An 18,864-nucleotide genomic window follows, 5' to 3' on the forward strand; every position below is an offset into this window, starting at 1 on the left:
CGTCTCTTCCCTCGTGTTGATTTGGACGAGTGAGGCCAACTGAACGCTCCCCATCCTGTCATCTTCACCTCCGTAGATATGCATACTCCGTACAACCATCGTTGGGTAGCATTTAGGAACACACGCTCCATTTTAAATTTCCTACCTCGGTAGAAGGCAAACGGAATTTTGGCATTCGTTGCAAATGGAATAGAGGATAAAAGTAGGGAAGTGCTGTTGCAACTGTACAGGGCATTGATGTAAAGAAAGGATGTAAATGCATTAGAGGCAGTTCAGAGAAGGTTCACTAGAATTATCCCAGGGATGAAGGATTTTTCTTCTGAAGATAGGATCTGAAGTTTAGGCCTATGCATCCTGGAGTTTAGAAGAATAAGAGACCTAATTAAGGTATGTAAAATGCTAAAGGGGATTGGCAGGGTAGATGTCGAGCGGATGGTTCCGCTTAGAACATAGAACAGTGCAGACCCTTCAGCCCACGATGTTGTGCCGATCATTTATCCTAATCTAACCTGACCTACACCCCTTCAATTTACTGCTGTCCATGTGCCTGGCTAAGAGTCGCTTAAATGTCCCAAATGACTGACCCCACCACCTCTGCTGGCAGTGCATTCCACACACCCACCACTCTCTGTAAAGAACCTACCTCTGACATCTCCCCGAGACCTTCCTCCAATCACCTTAAATTTATGTCCCCTCGTGCCAACTGTTTCCGCCCTGGGGAAAAGTCTCTGGCTATCCACTCTATCCATGCCTCTCATCACCTTGTACACCTCTATCAAGTCACCTCTATTCCTTCTTCGCTCCAGTGAGAAAAGCCCTAGCTCCCTCAACCTTTAATCATAAGACATGCCCTCCAGTCCAGGCAGCATCCAGGTAAATCTCCTCTGCATCCTCTCCAAAGCATCCACATCCTTATAATGAGGCGACAAGAACTGGACACAATATTCCAAGTGTGGTCTAACCAGGGTTTTAAAAAGTTGCAGCAAAACCACGTGGCTCTTAAACTCAATCCCCCTGTTAATGAAAGCCAACACACCATACGCCTTCTTAACAACCCTATCAACCTGGGTGGCAACTTTGAGGGATCTATGTATGTGGACCCCAAGATCCCTCTGTTCCTCCACACTTCCAAGAATCCTGCCTTTAACCCTGTATTCAGCATTCAAATTCGACCTTCCAAAATGAATCACTTCACATTTATCACGGTTGAACTCCATGTGCCACTTCTCAGCACAGCTCTGCATCCTGTCAATGTCCTGTTGTAACCTGCAACAACCCTCAACACTATCTACAACACCCCCGACCTTCGTGTCATCGGCAAACTTACTAACCCACCCTCCCACTTCCTCATCCAAGTCATTTATAAAAACCACACAGTGCAGAGGTCCCAGAACAGATTCTTGCGGGACACCACTGGTCACCGACCTCCAGGCGGAATACTTTCCATCCACTAACACTCGCTGTCTTCTTTCGGCCAGCCAATTCTGTATCCAGACAGCCAAATTTCCCTGTATCTCATGCCCCCTAACTTTCTGAATGAGCCTACCATGGGGAACCTTATCAAATGCCTTACTGAAATCCATATACACCACATCCACTGCCCGACCTTCATCAATGTGCCTCGTCACATCCTCAAAGAATTCAATGAGGCTTGACCTGCCCCTCAAAGCAATACTGACTATCTTTAATAAAACTATGTTTTTCTGAATAATCATAAATCCTATCTCTCAGAATCCTTCCCAATATTTTGCTCACCACAGACGTAAGACTGATGGGTCTGTAATTCCCAGGGATTTCCCTATTCCCTTTCTTGAACAGGGGAACAACATCCGTCTCCCTCCAATCATCCGGTACTCAGTGGAGAGTGAGGACGCAAAGATCGTCGCCAACGGCGCAACAATCTCCTCCCTCGCTTCCCGTAGTAACCTTGGGTATATCCCGTCAGGCCCAGGGGACCTATCTAACCTGATGCTTTTCAAAATTTCCAGCACATCCTCCTTAATATCAACCTGTTCGAGTCACTAACCTGGTTCACACTGTTCTCATGAGCAACATTGTCCCTCTCTAGTGAATACTGAAGCAAAATATTCATTTAGGGCCTCCCCCATCTCCTCAGACTCTAGGCACAAGTTCCCTCCACTATCCCTGATCATCTTATTTCTCACATAAGTGTAGAACGCCTTGGGGTTTTCCCTAATCCTTCCCGCCAGGGCTTTTTCATGCCCCCATCTCGCTTTCCTCAGTCCATTTTTGAGTTCCTTTGTCCATTTGAGTTCCATGGTCCATTTTTGAGTTCCTTGTTGGACGTGAGAGGTCATGGTTTTAGGCTAAGGGGGGGCAGATTTAAAACAAATGAGGAATTACTCCACTTAAAAGGGCCGTGGATCTGTGAAATTCCCTACCCCAGACACCAGAACGCTAAACAAATTTGAGGAGATAGCTAGGTTTTTAATTAGTAGTGAGACTGAAGGACTATTGGGTTGGGAGCAGGCAGGAGAGCTGAGATGAGATCAGCCATGACCGTACTGAATGGCTGAGCAGGCTCAAGGGGCTGAATTGCCGATTTTGCTCCTAGTTTTTATGTTCTTGTGTCAGGCACTAAAAGCACCCAATAATAGAAAATCAGGGAGGAACATAAAATAATCATTATCACTAGAGAAAAACTAATGGGACCACAGGTTGACCTGTCCCTTGGATCTGATAGCCTGCACCCCAAGATCTTAACAGAAGTAGCCGCAGAAATGGTGGATGATACGTTGGTTGCGATGTGCCCTGGGTATTGTAAAGGACCCTGGAGATTGGAAAACTGAAAATATAATGCCCATGGTCAAGAAAGGGGGAAGTCACAATGCAGTAAAATCAATGGGAATATGCTGGAATCCATTATTAACGAAGACATGACATTTAGAGAATGATTTTATGGAATGGAAATCATGTTTGACAGGTTGGGTGGATAAAAGGCTTGCAGTAGGTGCAGTGTATTTGCGTTTCCAAAAGGAATTAGATATGGTGCACAGTGTGGCGCAGTGGTTAGCACTGCTGCCTACGGCGCTGAGGACCCGGGTTCGAATCCCGGCCTTGGGCCACTGTCCGTGTGGAGTTTGCACATTGTCCCCGTGTCTGCGTGGGTTTCACCCCCACAACCTAAAGATGTGCAGGTTAGGTGGGTTGACCACGCTAAATTGCCCCTGAATTAGAAATAAAAATAATTGGATTCTCTAAATTTATATTTTAAAAAAATATGATGCACAAAATAGGAGCTATTGTGGTATATTATCAGGGATAGAGAATTGGCTGATTGGCATGTGAATTAGTGGGTGGCACAGGGATCAGTGCGGGAGTCTATGGGAGTGGTTTTGAGCCTGCATTAGCCATCAGCGTAAACAGTGACATGGGGCCCAAAACCTCATGAGTCGGAAAACGAGATTCTCGCCGACGGGATCTCTTCCGATTTTCCATGTCCCTCACTGGTGATGTAATGAGGGTGGGGACCTAATTTCAATAAATTGTAATAAATTTAAATATAATGAAAGGGCTTCCCGCCATATGTTCTCCCCTCACTGAATATTCATACCGTACCGAGGTTTACCACAGGTACTTAAAAATTGGAAGCAGTTGAGGGAACCTGCCAAGGATGCAAAGCTAAGTCTAGCCCCTGGGATAGGCCCTCTGGCAAGACCCATTTGGAAGGGCTTCCCCTCGTGTGTAGCGGGTGAGGGTCATTCGGGAAGTGGGGGAGTCCCTTTTTAGCACTGATTGGGGCACCCTTTAAAGATGGCGCCCTGATCTTTTGTGGAGCTAGTGTAGATGGTTCCATCAGGCCCTGCCCCGCTGGAGTGATGGTGGAAACCAGAGTGCCAGAGAATCTGGAGAGAAAACTGGACTGTGCAGCTGGAGAGTAACACTGGCTTTCTCGCTGAAACCGACAATTTATCAGAAGATTGCACCCTATATTACTGACTTGGCTGAAGGGGCCGAGGTAGGAAAGCAGCTTGTGAGAAGAACTAATTCACAAAAGGGCGATCGGTTAAGTGAGCGTGAAAAACTTGGCAGATGGAGTATAATGTGATGAGTCTATCCACTTGACAGAAAGAATAGAAATGAATACATTAGCACGGAGAGATGTGGGTGCTCTTGTAAATAAAACACATTATCGTACAGGTGAGAGCAAGTAATTAGGAAGGCAAATGGAATATTGGCCTTTATTTCAGGGGGGTATAGATCATAACAGTAGCACAACCTTGCTCCAACTGTACAAGGCGTTGGAGAGACCGCACAGTCTCTGTTCAGTTTTGGTCACCTTATTTAAGGATGGAGAAGGTTCACTGGAATGAAGACGTCTTGTGAGGAAAGGTTGAGCAAGTTGGGCTTATCATAGATTATCATAGAATTTACAGTGCAGAAGGAGGTCATTCGGCCCATCGAGTCTGCACCGGCTCTTGGAAAGAGCACCCTACCCAAGGTCAACACCTCCACCCTATCCCCATAACCCAGTAACCCCATCCAACACTAAGGGCAATTCTGGACACTAAGGGCAATTTATCATGGCCAATCCACCTAACCTGCACATCTTTGGACTGTGGGAGGAAACCGGAGCACCTGGAGGAAACCCACGCAGACACAGGGAGGATGTGCAGACTCTGCACAGACAGTGACCCAAGCCGGTTCCGCCGCGCTGCCCGCTGTTCCGCCGCGCTGCCCGCTGTTCCGCCGCGCTGCCGGAATCGAACCTGGGACCCTGGAGCTGTGAAGCAATTGTGCTATCCACAATGCTACCGTGCTTACACTCAGTGGAGTTTAGAGAGGTGATTTTACTGAAATGTATGATTCCGAGGGGTCTTTCCCCTTGTGTGGGAAATCTACAACTGTGGGGCGGTCATCCATTCAAGACAGATGCTAAATTTCTTCTGAGGGCCATGACTCTTGGGACCTCTCAGTCCCAGAGAGTTGTGGAAGCTAAGTAATTAAATATTCAAGGCTTGAGATAGACAAAAACTTGAGCTAGAACTATAGGACAGTCTAGGGCAGTGCTTTCCAACCGGTAAGCCATGAGAACTGTCGGTGTACCATGGCATTCTGTCCCAGGTCCTAGAATAGTCAATAACCGAACCTTCAATCCTGCACAGTCGGGAGTGAAGAGATTCCTCGCTATTGGTGTGAGGGGTCCCTCCAGTTGAACTAAATGCTTAATTTGTTTTTTTTTTAAAGCTGAACCATCACAGACCATTTGGCATGTGGCACTTAAAAAAAAAAGTCAATTATTTTTGCCGCACATTCTTTCTTGTAAAGTGGGCACAATTGCCTTGTTGACACAAGTGTCTTTATTCATTTACAGATTTGATTAGCATAGGAAATCTGTTCTGGTTTCCCAGGTTAACCAACATCCCATATCGTTCAAGAAAATGGATCAAATCGCTCCCATAAACAATGAAGTTATTGTGAAAATTGGGACCTTGGGACAGGAAAAAAAAATCCAGGTGTATATATTTTTTTTTAAACTTTCCAAAAAGCAATTGATGAATAACTAGCCCAGACTGAGACTTTAGAACGGATGATAATCTGAATGTGTTTCTCGGTCTCTTTTCTGATCAACTCAAACTAATGGTCTGAAAGTGGAAGCACTTTTAAATTAGTTTTGCCCGTTTGATTGTCAGTTATTCAGTCCCTGCCGGAATTGGAAAGTTGGAAAGCGAACTGGAGAAGGTGGGAGAGAATCTAAACTCAGCTTTATGCTAAGTGGCTTCAATGAAAATTTAATTCAATTTGCTCCGAGACTTTTTTGCACTTTTAAAAAAAAACAAGACCATTCCTCCGGGTTGCCTTTTTGCTTTGTGCTGCCTTTTTGATATGTGTATATTCTAGAAAGGTTGTAAATTTTCTCAATCCCAACTTCCTCTTCGAAAATTGCAGCGGCTCCTTCGAGAGCCTGAACCAAAGCTTGACATTCTTCGATGTAACCTTTTAACAAAGTATTTTTAATAAACATATACTTTCCCCCAAACATCTGGGATTTGTTTTAAATCGAGTTTTCTCTTAGTTTAAAATGGGCGAGTTTGGAAAATACCTGAATTACAGGAAGAATTGAAGCACACAGGGATGCCTGGCCATTAGGTTTATCAAAACCGTAATTATCATGTATCTGTCAATTTCAATGTCTTTATAATTCTTTCCATGGAACAATACAGAAATGCACAACCCAATTGGAAAATGCAGACACGAAATGGGGTAGGTTAGTCACAAATAATAACAAATTTAACTGAACAATTCAGGTCAAATCACAATCTGTTTCTCTCTCATCTTTGAATGCAACAAATTTTGTCGGTTTAATTTGTGAGTCATGGTTTCCTCTTTCTTCCCGACCATGGCCTTGTTAATTCAATTATTCTGAATTTAAGATGGGCATTTGCTGCTGTTTGTGATACCACCTTGCGAAATCCTTATTTTTGAATGACCTGAGACATCAAGTATCCTCGTGGAAAATTGCCAAAAATATAGCAGACGGCAAAGTTCCATCTCAGTAGAGATTGGTCACTGGATGGCCCCGCCCCTTGTATGTGATTGGCGGGCAGGTTGGGGGGGGGGGGCATGAATGGCCTACTTCTTGAGATCATAGAATTTACAGTGCAGATCATTCCGCCAATCAAGTCTGCACCCCACTCAACCACACACCTCCTCCACCCCATTCCCTTCACCCAGTAACCCCAATTAACCTTTTTTGGACACCAAGATCAATTTAGCATAGCCAATCCACCTAACCCGCACATCTTTGGACTGTGGGAGGAAACCGGAGCACCTGGAGGAAACCCACGCAGACACGGGGAGAACGTGCAGACTCCACAGACAGTGACCCAAGCCGGCAATCGAACCTGGGACCCTGGAGCTGTGAAGCAACTGTGCCCCAATATTATATAATAATCTGTATAACAATAATGATTTTTGTTAGTGTCACAAGTAGGCTTACATTAACACTGCAATGAAGTTACGGTGAAAAACCCCTAGTCGCCACACTCCGGCGCCTGTTTGGGTACACAGAGGGAGAATTCAGAATGTCCAATTCACCTAACAAGCATGTCTTTCGGGACTTGTGGGAGGAAACTAGAGCACCCGGAGGAAACCAGAGCACCCGGAGGAAACCCCACAGGCACGGGGAGAATGTGCAGAGTCCGCACGGACAGTGACCTAAGCTGGGAATCGAACCGAGTCCCTGGCACTGTGAAACAACAGTGCTAACCACTGCGCCGCCCCATTGTAATGTCTGGCTGTCACCAATCGAGGTTAGCTAACTCGGGATCAGGTTTGCATGTCTTAGATTTGATCTCCACTAGATACCATCTTTGCCCATGTGGAACACAGACACAAAACTAGCATTTTTCACTGGACGATCTAAAATATTGGGAAGGTTAATTTTGTCCAGATATTTCTTCCTTGCATCTTCTAACGCTACATGTATCCTGTGCATTAGCATAACTAGATGTAGGCAGATTTCTTACTTATGTCATTTAAGTTAATTATGATTTTTTTTTCCATCAATTTCACAGCTATTCATAGAAGTAGCTAAGACAACATAACTGAAGATGCATGGGCGGCGGCACAGCGGGCAGCAGGACGGCACAGCGGGCAGCAGGGCGGCACAGCGGGCAGCAGGGCGGCACAGCGGGCAGCAGGGCGGCACAGCGGGCAGCAGGGCGGCACAGCGGGCGGCAGGGCGGCACAGCGGGCGGCACAGCGGGCGGCACAGCGGGCAGCAGGGCGGCACGGCGGGCGGGCGGCACGGCCGGGCGGGCGGCACAGCGGGCAGCACAGCGGGCGGCAGGGCGGCACAGCGGGCAGCAGGGCGGCACAGCGGGCAGCAGGGCGGGCGGCAGAGCGGGCGGCACGGCGGGCAGCGCGGCGGCAGAGCGGGCAGCGCGGCGGGCGGAACCGCGGGCAGCGCGGCGGAACCGCGGGCAGCGCGACGGAACAGTGGGTTAGCCCTGCTGCCTCACGGCACCGTGGTCCCAGGTTCCACCCCGGCGTTGGGTCACTGTCCGTGTAGAGTTTGCACATTCTTCCCGTGTCTGCGTGGGTTTCACCCACACAATCCAAAGATGTTCAGGGTAGGATGATTGGCCACACTAAATTGCCCCTCATTTGGAAAAAATGAGGGCAGCACGGTGGCACAGTGGGTTAGCCCTGCTGCCTCACGGCGCCGAGGTCCCAGGTTCGATCCCGGCTCCGGGTCACTGTCCGCATGGAGTTTGCACATTCTCTCCGTGTGTGCGTGAGTAGGTGGACTGGCCACGCAAAATGGCCCCTAAATTGGAAAAAATTAATTGGGTACACCAAATTTAAATATAAATATAACTGAAGATGCAGGAATGTGTTCCAAATTTATTGTTATTAGGATTTGAACATTTGTACATATTTAAGTAATTTATGAAGCCAGTTAATTCTGCACATCAATTTGCTTTCCGTGTCTATAAGAGTACAGCTGCCATGCATCTGTGTAGCAGTGGTTTTGATCACAGCAGAGAAACGTTACAGCCAGCGATGTTCATGGTGGACCGCCAGCTATTACGAGATTCCCAGCATCTGCAAAATAGCACACATGACATCAGGAAGAATTCCAAGCAAGAAAAAAGTTGTATCAAATTACAACTAGCGGGGCGGTAGGTGGCACAGTGGTTAGTATTGCTGCCTATGGCACTGAGGGCCTGGGTTCGAATCCCGGCCATGGATTACTGTCCATTCAACCCACTGTTGAATGAAGCAAGGGAGGAAATAGCAGGAGCGCTGGCAATAATTTTCAATTAATCTCTGGCTACGGGAGAGGTGCCAGAGGATTGGATAGCCAATGTGCGTGTCGGGGGGGGGGGCAAACTATTGGAAGCAATTGTGAGACCCAGAATTAATCTACATCTGGAGACAGGGATTAATCAAGAACAGTCAACATGGTTTTTTTTGAAGGGAGGTTACGTCTGACCAACATGATTGACCAGCTGTGTAGATGAGGGCAGTGCATTTGACGTGGTCTACTTTGACTTCAGTAAGGCTTTTGATAAAGTCCCACATGGGGGACTGATAGCGAAGGTAAGAGCCCATGGGATCCAAGGAAATTTGGCAAATCGGATCCAGAATTGGTTGAGTGGCTGGAGGCTGAGGGTGATGGTCGAGGGGTGTTTTTCTGACTGGAAGCCTGTGTCCAGTGGGGTCCTTGCAGTTTATGGGTAATATAAACGATTTAGACTTAGATGTAGGAGGGTTGATCAGCAAGTTTGCGGATGATACGAAAAGTGGTGGGGTGGTGAAAAGTGAGGATAGAATTATATGTAGGCACTTGCAGCTGGAGCTTGTTAATTAGTTAATTGGATTAGGCCAGTTTTCAGAGGCTAGATTCACAGTATAAAAGTGATCTCCTACAGTGCAGACTTTGTTTGCACCGAGTGCTGAATTTGGTGCATTTTGAGTGCTATAGTAAGAGTTTGGTGACCGAGGGAGTATAAGGCTTCATTTTTATCTAAAGTTTAGTCTTTCTTTTATTTAGTTAATTAACTTAAAAGTTGCTGTTTGGTTTAGAAGAAGGTGAATTTTCAATCAGCTTTAAACAAGCTTCTACTTGTAGGCACTTGCAGCTGGAGCTTGTTAATTAGTTGGATTAGGCCAGTTTTCAGAGGGTAGATTCACAGTATAAAAGTGATCCCCTACAGTGCAGACTTTGTTTGCACTGAGTGCTGAATTTGGTGCATTTGAGTGCCATAGTGAGAGTTTGGTGACTGAGGGAGTGCTGAATTTGGTGCATTTGAGTGCTATAGTAAGAGTTTGGAGACCGAGGGAGTTAGGTGAGGAGGGAGTAAGGTGCTCCTTTCATTTTGTTTCCGACATTTCTGCAAAGAGTGAGAAGAGAGCCAGGAGTTTACAGAAAGTGTAGCTGACTGGGAGCAGAGTCGGAGGGTGGAGATCTAGGTAGTCCACAGGGCAGCTATATTCTGTCAGGTAAGAGGGGATGGAGGCTAGGCCAGTTGCATGTTCCTCCTGTAGGATGTGGGTGGTGAGGGATACCACCGGTGTCCCTGCTGACTATACCTGCGGGAAGTGCACCCAACTTCAGCTCCTCAAAGACCTTGTTAGGGAACTGGAGCTGAAGATGGATGAACTTCAGATCATCCGGGAGGCAGAGGGGGTGATTGAGAAGAGTTACAGGGAGGTAACCACACCCAAGGTACAGGACAAGAATAGCTGGGTTACAGTCAGGGGGAAAAAAACAAACAGGCAGACAGTGCAGGGATTCCTCGTGGCCGTTCCCCTTCAAAAAAGTATACCGTTTTGGATGCTGTTGGGGGGGGATGACCTACCGGGGGAAGGCCCAAGCGGCCAGGTCTCTGGCACTGAGTCTGGCTCTGGGGCTCAGAAGGGAAGGGGGGGGGAAAGAATAGAAAAGCAATAGTTGTAGGAGATTCAATGGTTAGGGGAATAGATAGGAGATTCTGTGGTCGCGAGCGAGACTCCCGGAAGGTATGTTGCCTCCCGGGTGCCAGGGTCCGTGATGTCTCGGATCGTGTCTTCAGGATCCTTAAGGGGGAGGGGGAGCAGCCAGAAGTTGTGGTGCACATTGGTACCAACGACATAGGTAGGAAAAGGGGTGTGGAGGTAATAAACAAGTTTAGGGAGTTAGGCTGGAAGTTAAAAACCAGGACAGACAGAGTTGTCATCTCTGGTTTGTTGCCGGTGCCACGTGATAGCGAGGCTAGGAATAGGGAGAGAGTGCAGCTGAACACGTGGCTGCAGCAATGGTGTAGGAGGGAGGGCTTCAGGTATTTGGATAATTGGAGCGCATTCTGGGGAAGGTGGGACCTGTACAAGCAGGACGGGTTGCATCTGAACCAGAGGGGCACCAATATCCTGGGAGGGAGGTTTTCTAGTACTCTTTGGGAGGGTTTAAACTAATTTGGCAGGGGAACGGGAACCGGATTTGTAGTCCAGCAACTAAGGTAGCCGATATTCAGGACGCCAAAGCGTGTAATGAGGCAGTGGGGAAGGGAACACTGACAAAGGTGAGTATTTGCAGGCACGGAGATGGGTTGAAGTGTGTATACTTCAACGCAAGAAGCATCAGGAATAAGGTGGGTGAACTTAAGGCATGGATCGATACTTGGGACTACGATGTGGTGGCCATCACGGAAACTTGGATAGAAGAGGGGCAGAAATGGTTGTTGGAGGTCCCTGGTTATAGATGTTTCAATAAGATTAGGGAGGGTGGTAAAAGAGGTGGGGGGGTGGCATTGTTAATTAGAGATAGTATAACAGCTGCAGAAAGGCAGTTCGAGGAGTATCAGCCTACTGAGGTAGTATGGGTTGAAGTCAGAAATAGGAAAGGAGCAGTCACCTTGTCAGGAGTTTTCTATAGGCTTCCCAATAGTAGCAGAGATGTGGAGGAACAGATTGGGAAACAGATTTTGGAAAGATGCAGAAGTCATAGGGTAGTAGTCATGGATGACTTTAACTCGCCAAATATTGAGTGGAAACTCTTTAGATCAAATAGTTTGGATGGGGTGGTGTTTGTGCAGTGTGTCCAGGAAGCTTTTCTAACACAGTATGTAGATTGTCCGACCAGAGGAGGGGCAATATTGGATTTAGTACTTGGTAATGAACCAGGGCAAGTGATAGATTTGTTAGTGGGGGAGCATTTTGGAGATAGTGACCACAATTCTGTGACTTTCACTTTAGTAATGGAGAAGGATAGGTGCGTACAATAGGGCAAGGTTTACAATTGGGGGAAGGGTAAATACGATGTCAGACAAGAATTGAAGTGCATAAGTTGGGAACATAGGCTGTCAGGGAAGGACACAAGTGAAATGTGGAACTTGTTCAAGGAACAGGTACTACGTGTCCTTGATATGTATGTCCCTGTCAGGCAGGGAAGAGATGGTCGAGTGAGGGAACCATGGTTGACGAGAGATTGAATGTCTTGTTAAGAGGAAAAAGGAAACTTATGTAAGGCTGAGGAAACAAGGTTCAGACAGGGCATTGGAGGGATACAAGATGGCCAGGAGGGAACTGAAGAAAGGGATTAGGAGAGCTAAGAGAGGGCATGAACAATCTTTGGCGGGTAGGATCAAGGAAAACCCCAAGGCCTTTTACACATAATACTTGAATATTATGAAGACTTGATAGAGATTGTGTATTGAGTCTGAAGAGATAGGAGAGGTCTTGAACGAGTATTTTCTTCTGTATTTACAAATGAGAGGGGCGATATTGTTGGAGAGGACAGTGTGAAACAGACTGGTAAGCTCGAGGAAATACTTGTTAGGAAGGAAGATGTGTTGGGCATTTTGAAAAACCTGAGGATAGACAAGTCCCCCGGGCCTGACAGGATATATCCAAGGATTCTATGGGAAGCAAGAATGAAATTGCAGAGCCGTTGGCAATGATCTTTTCGTCCTCACTGTCAACAGGGGTGGTACCAGGGGATTGGAGAGTGGCGAATGTCGTGACCCTGTTCAAAAAAGGGACTAGGGATAACCCTGGGAATTACAGGCCAGTTAGTCTTACTTCGGTGGTAGGCAAAGTAATGGAAAGGGTACTGAAGGATAGGATTTCTGAGCATCTGGAAAGACACTGCTTGATTAGGGATAGTCAGCACGGATTTGTGAGGGGTAGGTCTTGCCTTACAAATCTTATTGAATTCTTTGAGGAGGTGACCAAGCATGTACATGAAGGTAAAGCAGTGGATGTAGTGTACATGGATTTTAGTAAGGCATTTGATAAAGTTCCCCATGGTAGGCTTATGCAGAAAGTAAGGAGGCATGGGATAGTGGGAAATTTGGCCAGTTGGATAACGAACTGGCTAACTGATAGAAGTCAGAGAGTGGTGGTGGATGGCAAATATTCAGCCTGGATCCCAGTTACCAGTGGCGTACCGCAGGGATCAGTTCTGGGTCCTCTGCTGTTTGTGATTTTCATTAATGACTTGGATGAGGGAGTTGAAGGGTGGGTCAGTAAATTTGCAGACGACACGAAGATTGGTGGAGTTGTGGATAGTAAGGAGGGCTGTTGGCGGCTGCAAAGAGACATAGATAGGATGCAGAGCTGGGCTGAGAAGTGGCAGATGGAATTTAACCCTGAAAAGTGTGAGGTTGTCCATTTTGGAAGGACAAATATGAATGCGGAATACAGAGTTAACGGTAGAGTTCTTGGCAATGTGGAGGAGCAGAGAGATCTTGGGGTCTATGTTCATACATCTTTGAAAGTTGCCACTCAAGTGGATAGAGCTGTGAAGAAGGCCTATGGTGTGCCCGCGTTCATTAACAGAGGGATTGAATTTAAGAGCCGTGAGGTGATGATGCAGCTGTACAAAACTTTGGTAAGGCCACATTTGGAGTACTGTGTACAGTTCTGGTCACCTCATTTTAGGAAGGATGTGGAAGCTTTGGAAAAGGTGCAAAGAAGATTTACCAGGATGTTACCTGGAATGAAGAGTAGGTCTTACGAAGAAAGGTTGAGGGTGCTAGGCCTTTTCTCATTAGAACGGAGAAGGATGAGGGGCGACTTGATAGAGGTTTATAAGATGATCAGGGGAATAGATAGAGTAGACAGTCAGAGACTTTTTCCCCGGGTGGAACAAACCATTACAAGGGGACATAAATTTAAGGTGAAAGATATAGGAGGGATATCAGAGGTAGGTTCTTTACCCAGAGAGTAGTGGGGGCATGGAATGCACTGCCTGTGGAAGTAGTTGAGTCGGAAACATTAGGGACCTTCAAGCAGCTATTGGATAGGTACATGGATTACGGTAAAATGATATAGTGTAGATTTATTTGTTCTTAAGGGCAGCACGGTAGCATTGTGGATAGCACAATTGCTTCACAGCTCCAGGGATCCAGGTTCGATTCCGGCTTGGGTCACTGTCTATGCGGAGTCTGCACGTCCTCCCCGTGTCTGCGTGGGTTTCCTCCGGGTGCTCCGGTTTCCTCCCACAGTCCAAAGATGTGCAGGGTAGGTGGATTGGCCATGATAAATTGCCCTTAGTGTCCAAAATTGCCCTTGGTGTTGGGTGGAAGTGTTGACCTTGGGTAGGGTGCTCTTTCCAAGAGCCGGTGCAGACTCAGTGGGCCGGGTGGCCTCCTTCTGCACTGTAAATTCAATGATAATCTATGATTAATCTAGGACAAAGGTTCGGCACAACATCGTGGGCCGAAGGGCCTGTTCTGTGCTGTATTTTCTATGTTCTATATTACCGAAGAATACAGATGAGCTGGTCAGCGGCAAATTGAATTTAATCCGGATAAATGTGAGGGCACTTTGGCAGGACAAACAAGATAAGGGAATACGTGCTGAACGTCAGGACCTTGGGAAGCCCCAATGATCAGAGGGACATTGTTGTGCATGTACACTGGTGCCTTAAGGTAGCAGGGCAGGTGGTTGGGAAGGCATATAGTATACTTGCCTTTTATTAGCCGAGGCAGAGAATTTAAGAGCAGGAAGGTTATGCTGGAACTGTATAAAATGCTGGTTAGATCATAGCTAGAGTATTGTGTGCAGTAGAGTAGCACAGTGGTTAGCATTGGTGCCTCACAGTGCCAGGGACCCAGGTTCGATTCCGGCCTTGGGTGACTGTCTGTGTGGAGTTTGCACTTCCTCCCCGTGTCTGTGTGGGTTTCCTCCCCCAGTCCAAAGATGTGCAGGTTAGGTGGATTGGCCATGCTAAATTGCCCTTTAGTGTCCAAGGAAATATAGGTTAGGTGGGGATAGGGTAGGGGAGTGGGCCTGGGTAGGGTGCTCTTTCAGAGGGTTGCTGCAGACTCAATGGGCTGAATGGCCTCCTTCTGCACTGTAGGAAATCTAGTTCTGGAATCCATATTATGGGAGGGATGTGACAGCACTGGAAAGGGTGCAGAGATTTACCCGGACTGAGAGGGAACATGATTGAGATGTATAAAAATATGAGGGACATGGATAGAGTAGACATGAACTTTCCCCTTGGTGGAGGGATCAATGACCAGGGGGCATAGAAATTAAAGTAAGAGGCAGGAGGTTTAGTGGGGATGTGAGAAAAACCTTTTCACCCAGAGGGTGGTGGGAGTTTGGAACTCGCTGCCTGAAAGGGGGGGTGGAGGCAGAGACCCTCATAACATTTAAGAAGCATTTAGACGTGCACTTGCGATGCCAAGGCATATGAAGCTGTGGGTGAAGTGCTGGAAAGTAGGATTAGAATAGTTAGATGGTTGTTTTTGACTGGCGCAGACACAGTGGTCTGAAGGGCCTTTTCTGCGCTGTAGATCTCTATAACTCTTCTGTCCCTCCCTTGGGGGCACTTACTTATTCAGACAGTTGTTTCACAAATGCTGATGACCATCTCATACCTCACAAGTGACCTTTTTGTACGTTTAACAATGGCAGGCAGTTCAACCTTGAGGGCATCGCTGTTAAACCAAAACCTGTACTCACATGAATGAAAACATCAATACTTGTTCACTTTCCATCAGGAGCCTCCCAATAATAATAAATGGAATGTCCTTTTCCCTAGTGATGCAGCAAACTGGTTGAATACCAAACCTGGGATCAGAGGCCCAGTGCCAATGAGAGGTACTGCATTTACCTACTTGCTTCTGGGCCAAACTGCATTGTTCTTCTCCCCTTCCACCATATCCCCATTAAATCATCATTGATAGTCAGTTGCACTGTGCTCAAGTGCTACCCTTGCTAAAGAAAAAGCAGGGGAGGTGGGATTGGCGAGTAGCTCTTCGAGAACCAGCACAGTCACATCAGCTGAGTGGCTTTCCCCTGTGCTAAAACCTATAATCCAATCAGAGTTAAATATGGAAATAAAGGGCAGCACGGTTGCGCAGTGGGTTAGCCCAGCTGCCTCACGGCACCGAGGTCCCAGGTTCGATCCCAGCTCTGGGTCACTGTCCGTGTGGAGTTTGCACATTCTCCCCGTGCTTGCGTGGGTTTCGCCCCCACAACCCAAAGATGTGCCGGCTAGGCGGATTGGCCACGTTAAATTGCCCCTTAATTTGAAAAAAAGAATTGTATACTCTAAATTTTAAAAAAAGATACGGAAATAAATGCAAGCAGAGTTAGGTGGGAACCATCTCACATCTGGGGGTCTCCCTGAAACTTAAATTTCAGGGTGAACATAAATCTCATGCACACACCCTTGAATCCTGAAATATCAATTTCCAATATGAAAGGAAATTCAGACACAGCATACAAAATAGGAGCGGGAATAGGCCATTCGTCCCATCGACCTTGCTCCGCGCCATTCAATAAGATCGTGGGTGATCTGTTTGTGTTTCGAATCCCATATTTCCCATCTACCCCCAATAACCTTTGGTTCCCTTGCCTAAGAACAATCTATCCAGCTCCGCCGTAAAAATATTCAATGACATCCAGCGCCTTCTGAGGCAGAGAGTTCCAGCAGGGGCTGGTTTAGCACAGGGCTAAATCGCTGGCTTTGAAAGCAGACCAAGGCAGGCCAGCAGCACGGTTCGATTCCCGTACCAGCCTCCCCGAACAGGCGCTGGAATGTGGTGACTCGGGGCCTTTCACAGTAACTTCATTTGAAGCCTACTTGTGACAATAAGCGATTTTCATTTTTCATTCCATTTCAAAGTCGCACAGCGCTCAGAGAGAAACTAATTCTCCTCATCTCTGTCCTAAAAAGGCAACCCTTAGGGGCAGCATGGTGGCGCAGTGGTTAGCCCTGCTGTGTCATGGCGCCAAGGACCCGGGTTCGATCCTGGCCCCGGGTCACCGTCCGTGTGGTTTGCACATTTTCCCCGTGTCAGTGTGGGTTTCACCACCACAACCCAAAAAATATGTGCAGAATAGGTGAATTGGCCACACTAAATTGTACCTTAATTGGAAAAAAACCGAATTGGGCACTCTAATTTTTTTTTTTTTTTTAAACGGCAACCTCTAATTTTAAACCAGTGTCCCCGAGCTCTGAACTCACCCACGAGGGGAAAGGTCATTTCCATGTTCACCTTGTCAAGACCGTTTAGGATCTTATCTACTTCAATTAAGTCACCCCTCAATTTTCTATTCTCCAGTGGAAAGAAGCCTAGCATTTCCAACCATCCCTCAAGCCAGCTAGCTCATTCCAGGTATCAATCTAATAAACATGTGAACCACAAATGCATTTCTATCCTTCCTTGAATGAGAAAACTGAAACACAACATCCTTACATTTATATTCGATTCCTCGTATAATAAAGGACAGTACTCCATCAGCCTTCTTACTTGCTTGTTGTACCTGTGTACTATTTGTGACTCGCCCACCAAAGCATTCAGATCACTCTGCATCTTGGGATTCTGCAATCGTACTCCCTCTAAGTAATGCTCTGCATCGTTATTCATCCCGCTAAAGTGAACAGCTTCACATTTTCCTACATTATATTCCATTTGCCAGATTTGTGCCCACTTCCTCAATGAATCATAAAGTCTCTATACTGCCATGGAGTCGCCCATGGAATCTGCACCAACCCTCTGAAAGAACACCCTACCTTGGCCCAATCCCCTGTAACCCCAACTCACCTTTGGACACTAAGGGGCAATTTATCACGGCCAATCCAGCTAACCTGCACATCTTTGGACTGTGGGAGGAAACCGGAGCATCCGGAGGAAACCCACGCAGACCCGGGGAGAACGTGCTAATTCCACACCATGTATTGTCGAACAGGGTAAGAGAAGTCAGCATGACATCTCGTTCTTGATTCTAACCCATGAACACCCTGCCAGGGACAGCATATCAATTTGTCAGGGTAAGTAGCGATCGTCAGCAATGCTCTCTATAAAGGTTTGACTCACGAACCTTGAGCAGAGTTCAGAAGATTCAATCCAAGTACAAACACTTCAGCATCCTGCTGCATGACTTACCCTGATCTCATTCATGCCACAGGCTGAGGTGCCATCAAATCAATGTCCGATAGGTTTCGGGCAATGTAAACGCCTGCAGCAAACAGCCCAAGGTTTACGATTAAGTTCCTATTAAAAAAGAAAAGGAAAATACAAGCTGTAATTAGTTACCATTGCGGGGGGGGGGGGGGGGGGAGGGGAGAACATGAAAAGGGTGGGTGGGTGGGGGGGGGGGGTCACGGGAAGGGGGGGATGGGGGGGTCACGGGAAGGTGGGGGGGGGTCACGGGAAGGTGGGGGGGGGACACGGGAAGGGGGGAAGGGTGGGTGGATGGGCACAGGAAGGGGGAGGGGGGGGTGGGGGGGCACAGGAAGGGGGGTGGGGGGGCACAGGAAGGGGGGAAGGGTGGGTGGGGGGGACACGGGAAGGGTGGGTGGGGGTGGGACACGGGAAGGGTGGGTGGGTGGGGAAAGGGTGGGTGGGTGGGGGGGGGCAGTGGCGGATCCATGATGCCCACCACAGCCGAACATCCTGTTGCCATTGGGGGAGGGGAGGGGGGGGGGGGGTTGTTGGAGGGGTGTTATCCCCGATTAGTGAGGCTCCAGTCGGGGTGCCCTCACCTCCTGAAGTCGCTCCTGTCGGTGGCCAGGGCCCAGGCCGCCCTCAGCAGGTCGCCCAGGCCGCGCGGACAGCCCGCCTCACTCTTCTTGGGAGCCGCCATCTTGTGTCGGGAGGGGAAGCGCTTCACGGGGACACCAGGGCCGCAGAGGCTGTGTCACCGCCATTACCGTCCCCGCGCCGGGAAACACCAGCACCGAATAGAGTTCCGTGGGTGCCCAGGGCTCCCCTCCAGGTGTCTCTGTCTCTCTCTCTCTCTGGGCCTCAGTGTCACTTGTTGCACTGCTTCCTGCCCCATCCAGAAATTAAAAAACGTGCCAAGGAGGCACATCACATAATTTGAGACTGAACATAAGAGTCCTTCTAATTAAATCTATTTTATTACAATGTCATGCTCACTGAAAGTGACTGC

The 18,864-nt window shown here is 47.7% G+C and overlaps 1 protein-coding gene across 1 annotated transcript; it reads right to left on the reverse strand.

Moving 5' to 3' along the window:
• Nucleotides 1-8,357: 8,357 nt before the first annotated feature.
• tomm6 (translocase of outer mitochondrial membrane 6 homolog (yeast)) lies at nt 8,358-18,633 on the reverse strand. The gene is made up of 3 exons (XM_072479977.1): nt 18,455-18,633; nt 17,856-17,963; nt 8,358-8,571 (listed from the first exon to the last, which is right to left on the reverse strand). Exons 1-2 carry the CDS (start codon nt 18,553-18,555, stop codon nt 17,867-17,869), a joined length of 198 nt encoding a protein of 65 aa, XP_072336078.1. The 5' UTR covers nt 18,556-18,633; the 3' UTR covers nt 8,358-8,571; nt 17,856-17,866.
• Between the last annotated feature and the right edge of the window lie 231 nt (nt 18,634-18,864).

Source organism: Scyliorhinus torazame, chromosome 17 (genome assembly GCF_047496885.1).
Source record: "Scyliorhinus torazame isolate Kashiwa2021f chromosome 17, sScyTor2.1, whole genome shotgun sequence".
Classification (NCBI taxonomy): domain Eukaryota; kingdom Metazoa; phylum Chordata; class Chondrichthyes; order Carcharhiniformes; family Scyliorhinidae; genus Scyliorhinus; species Scyliorhinus torazame.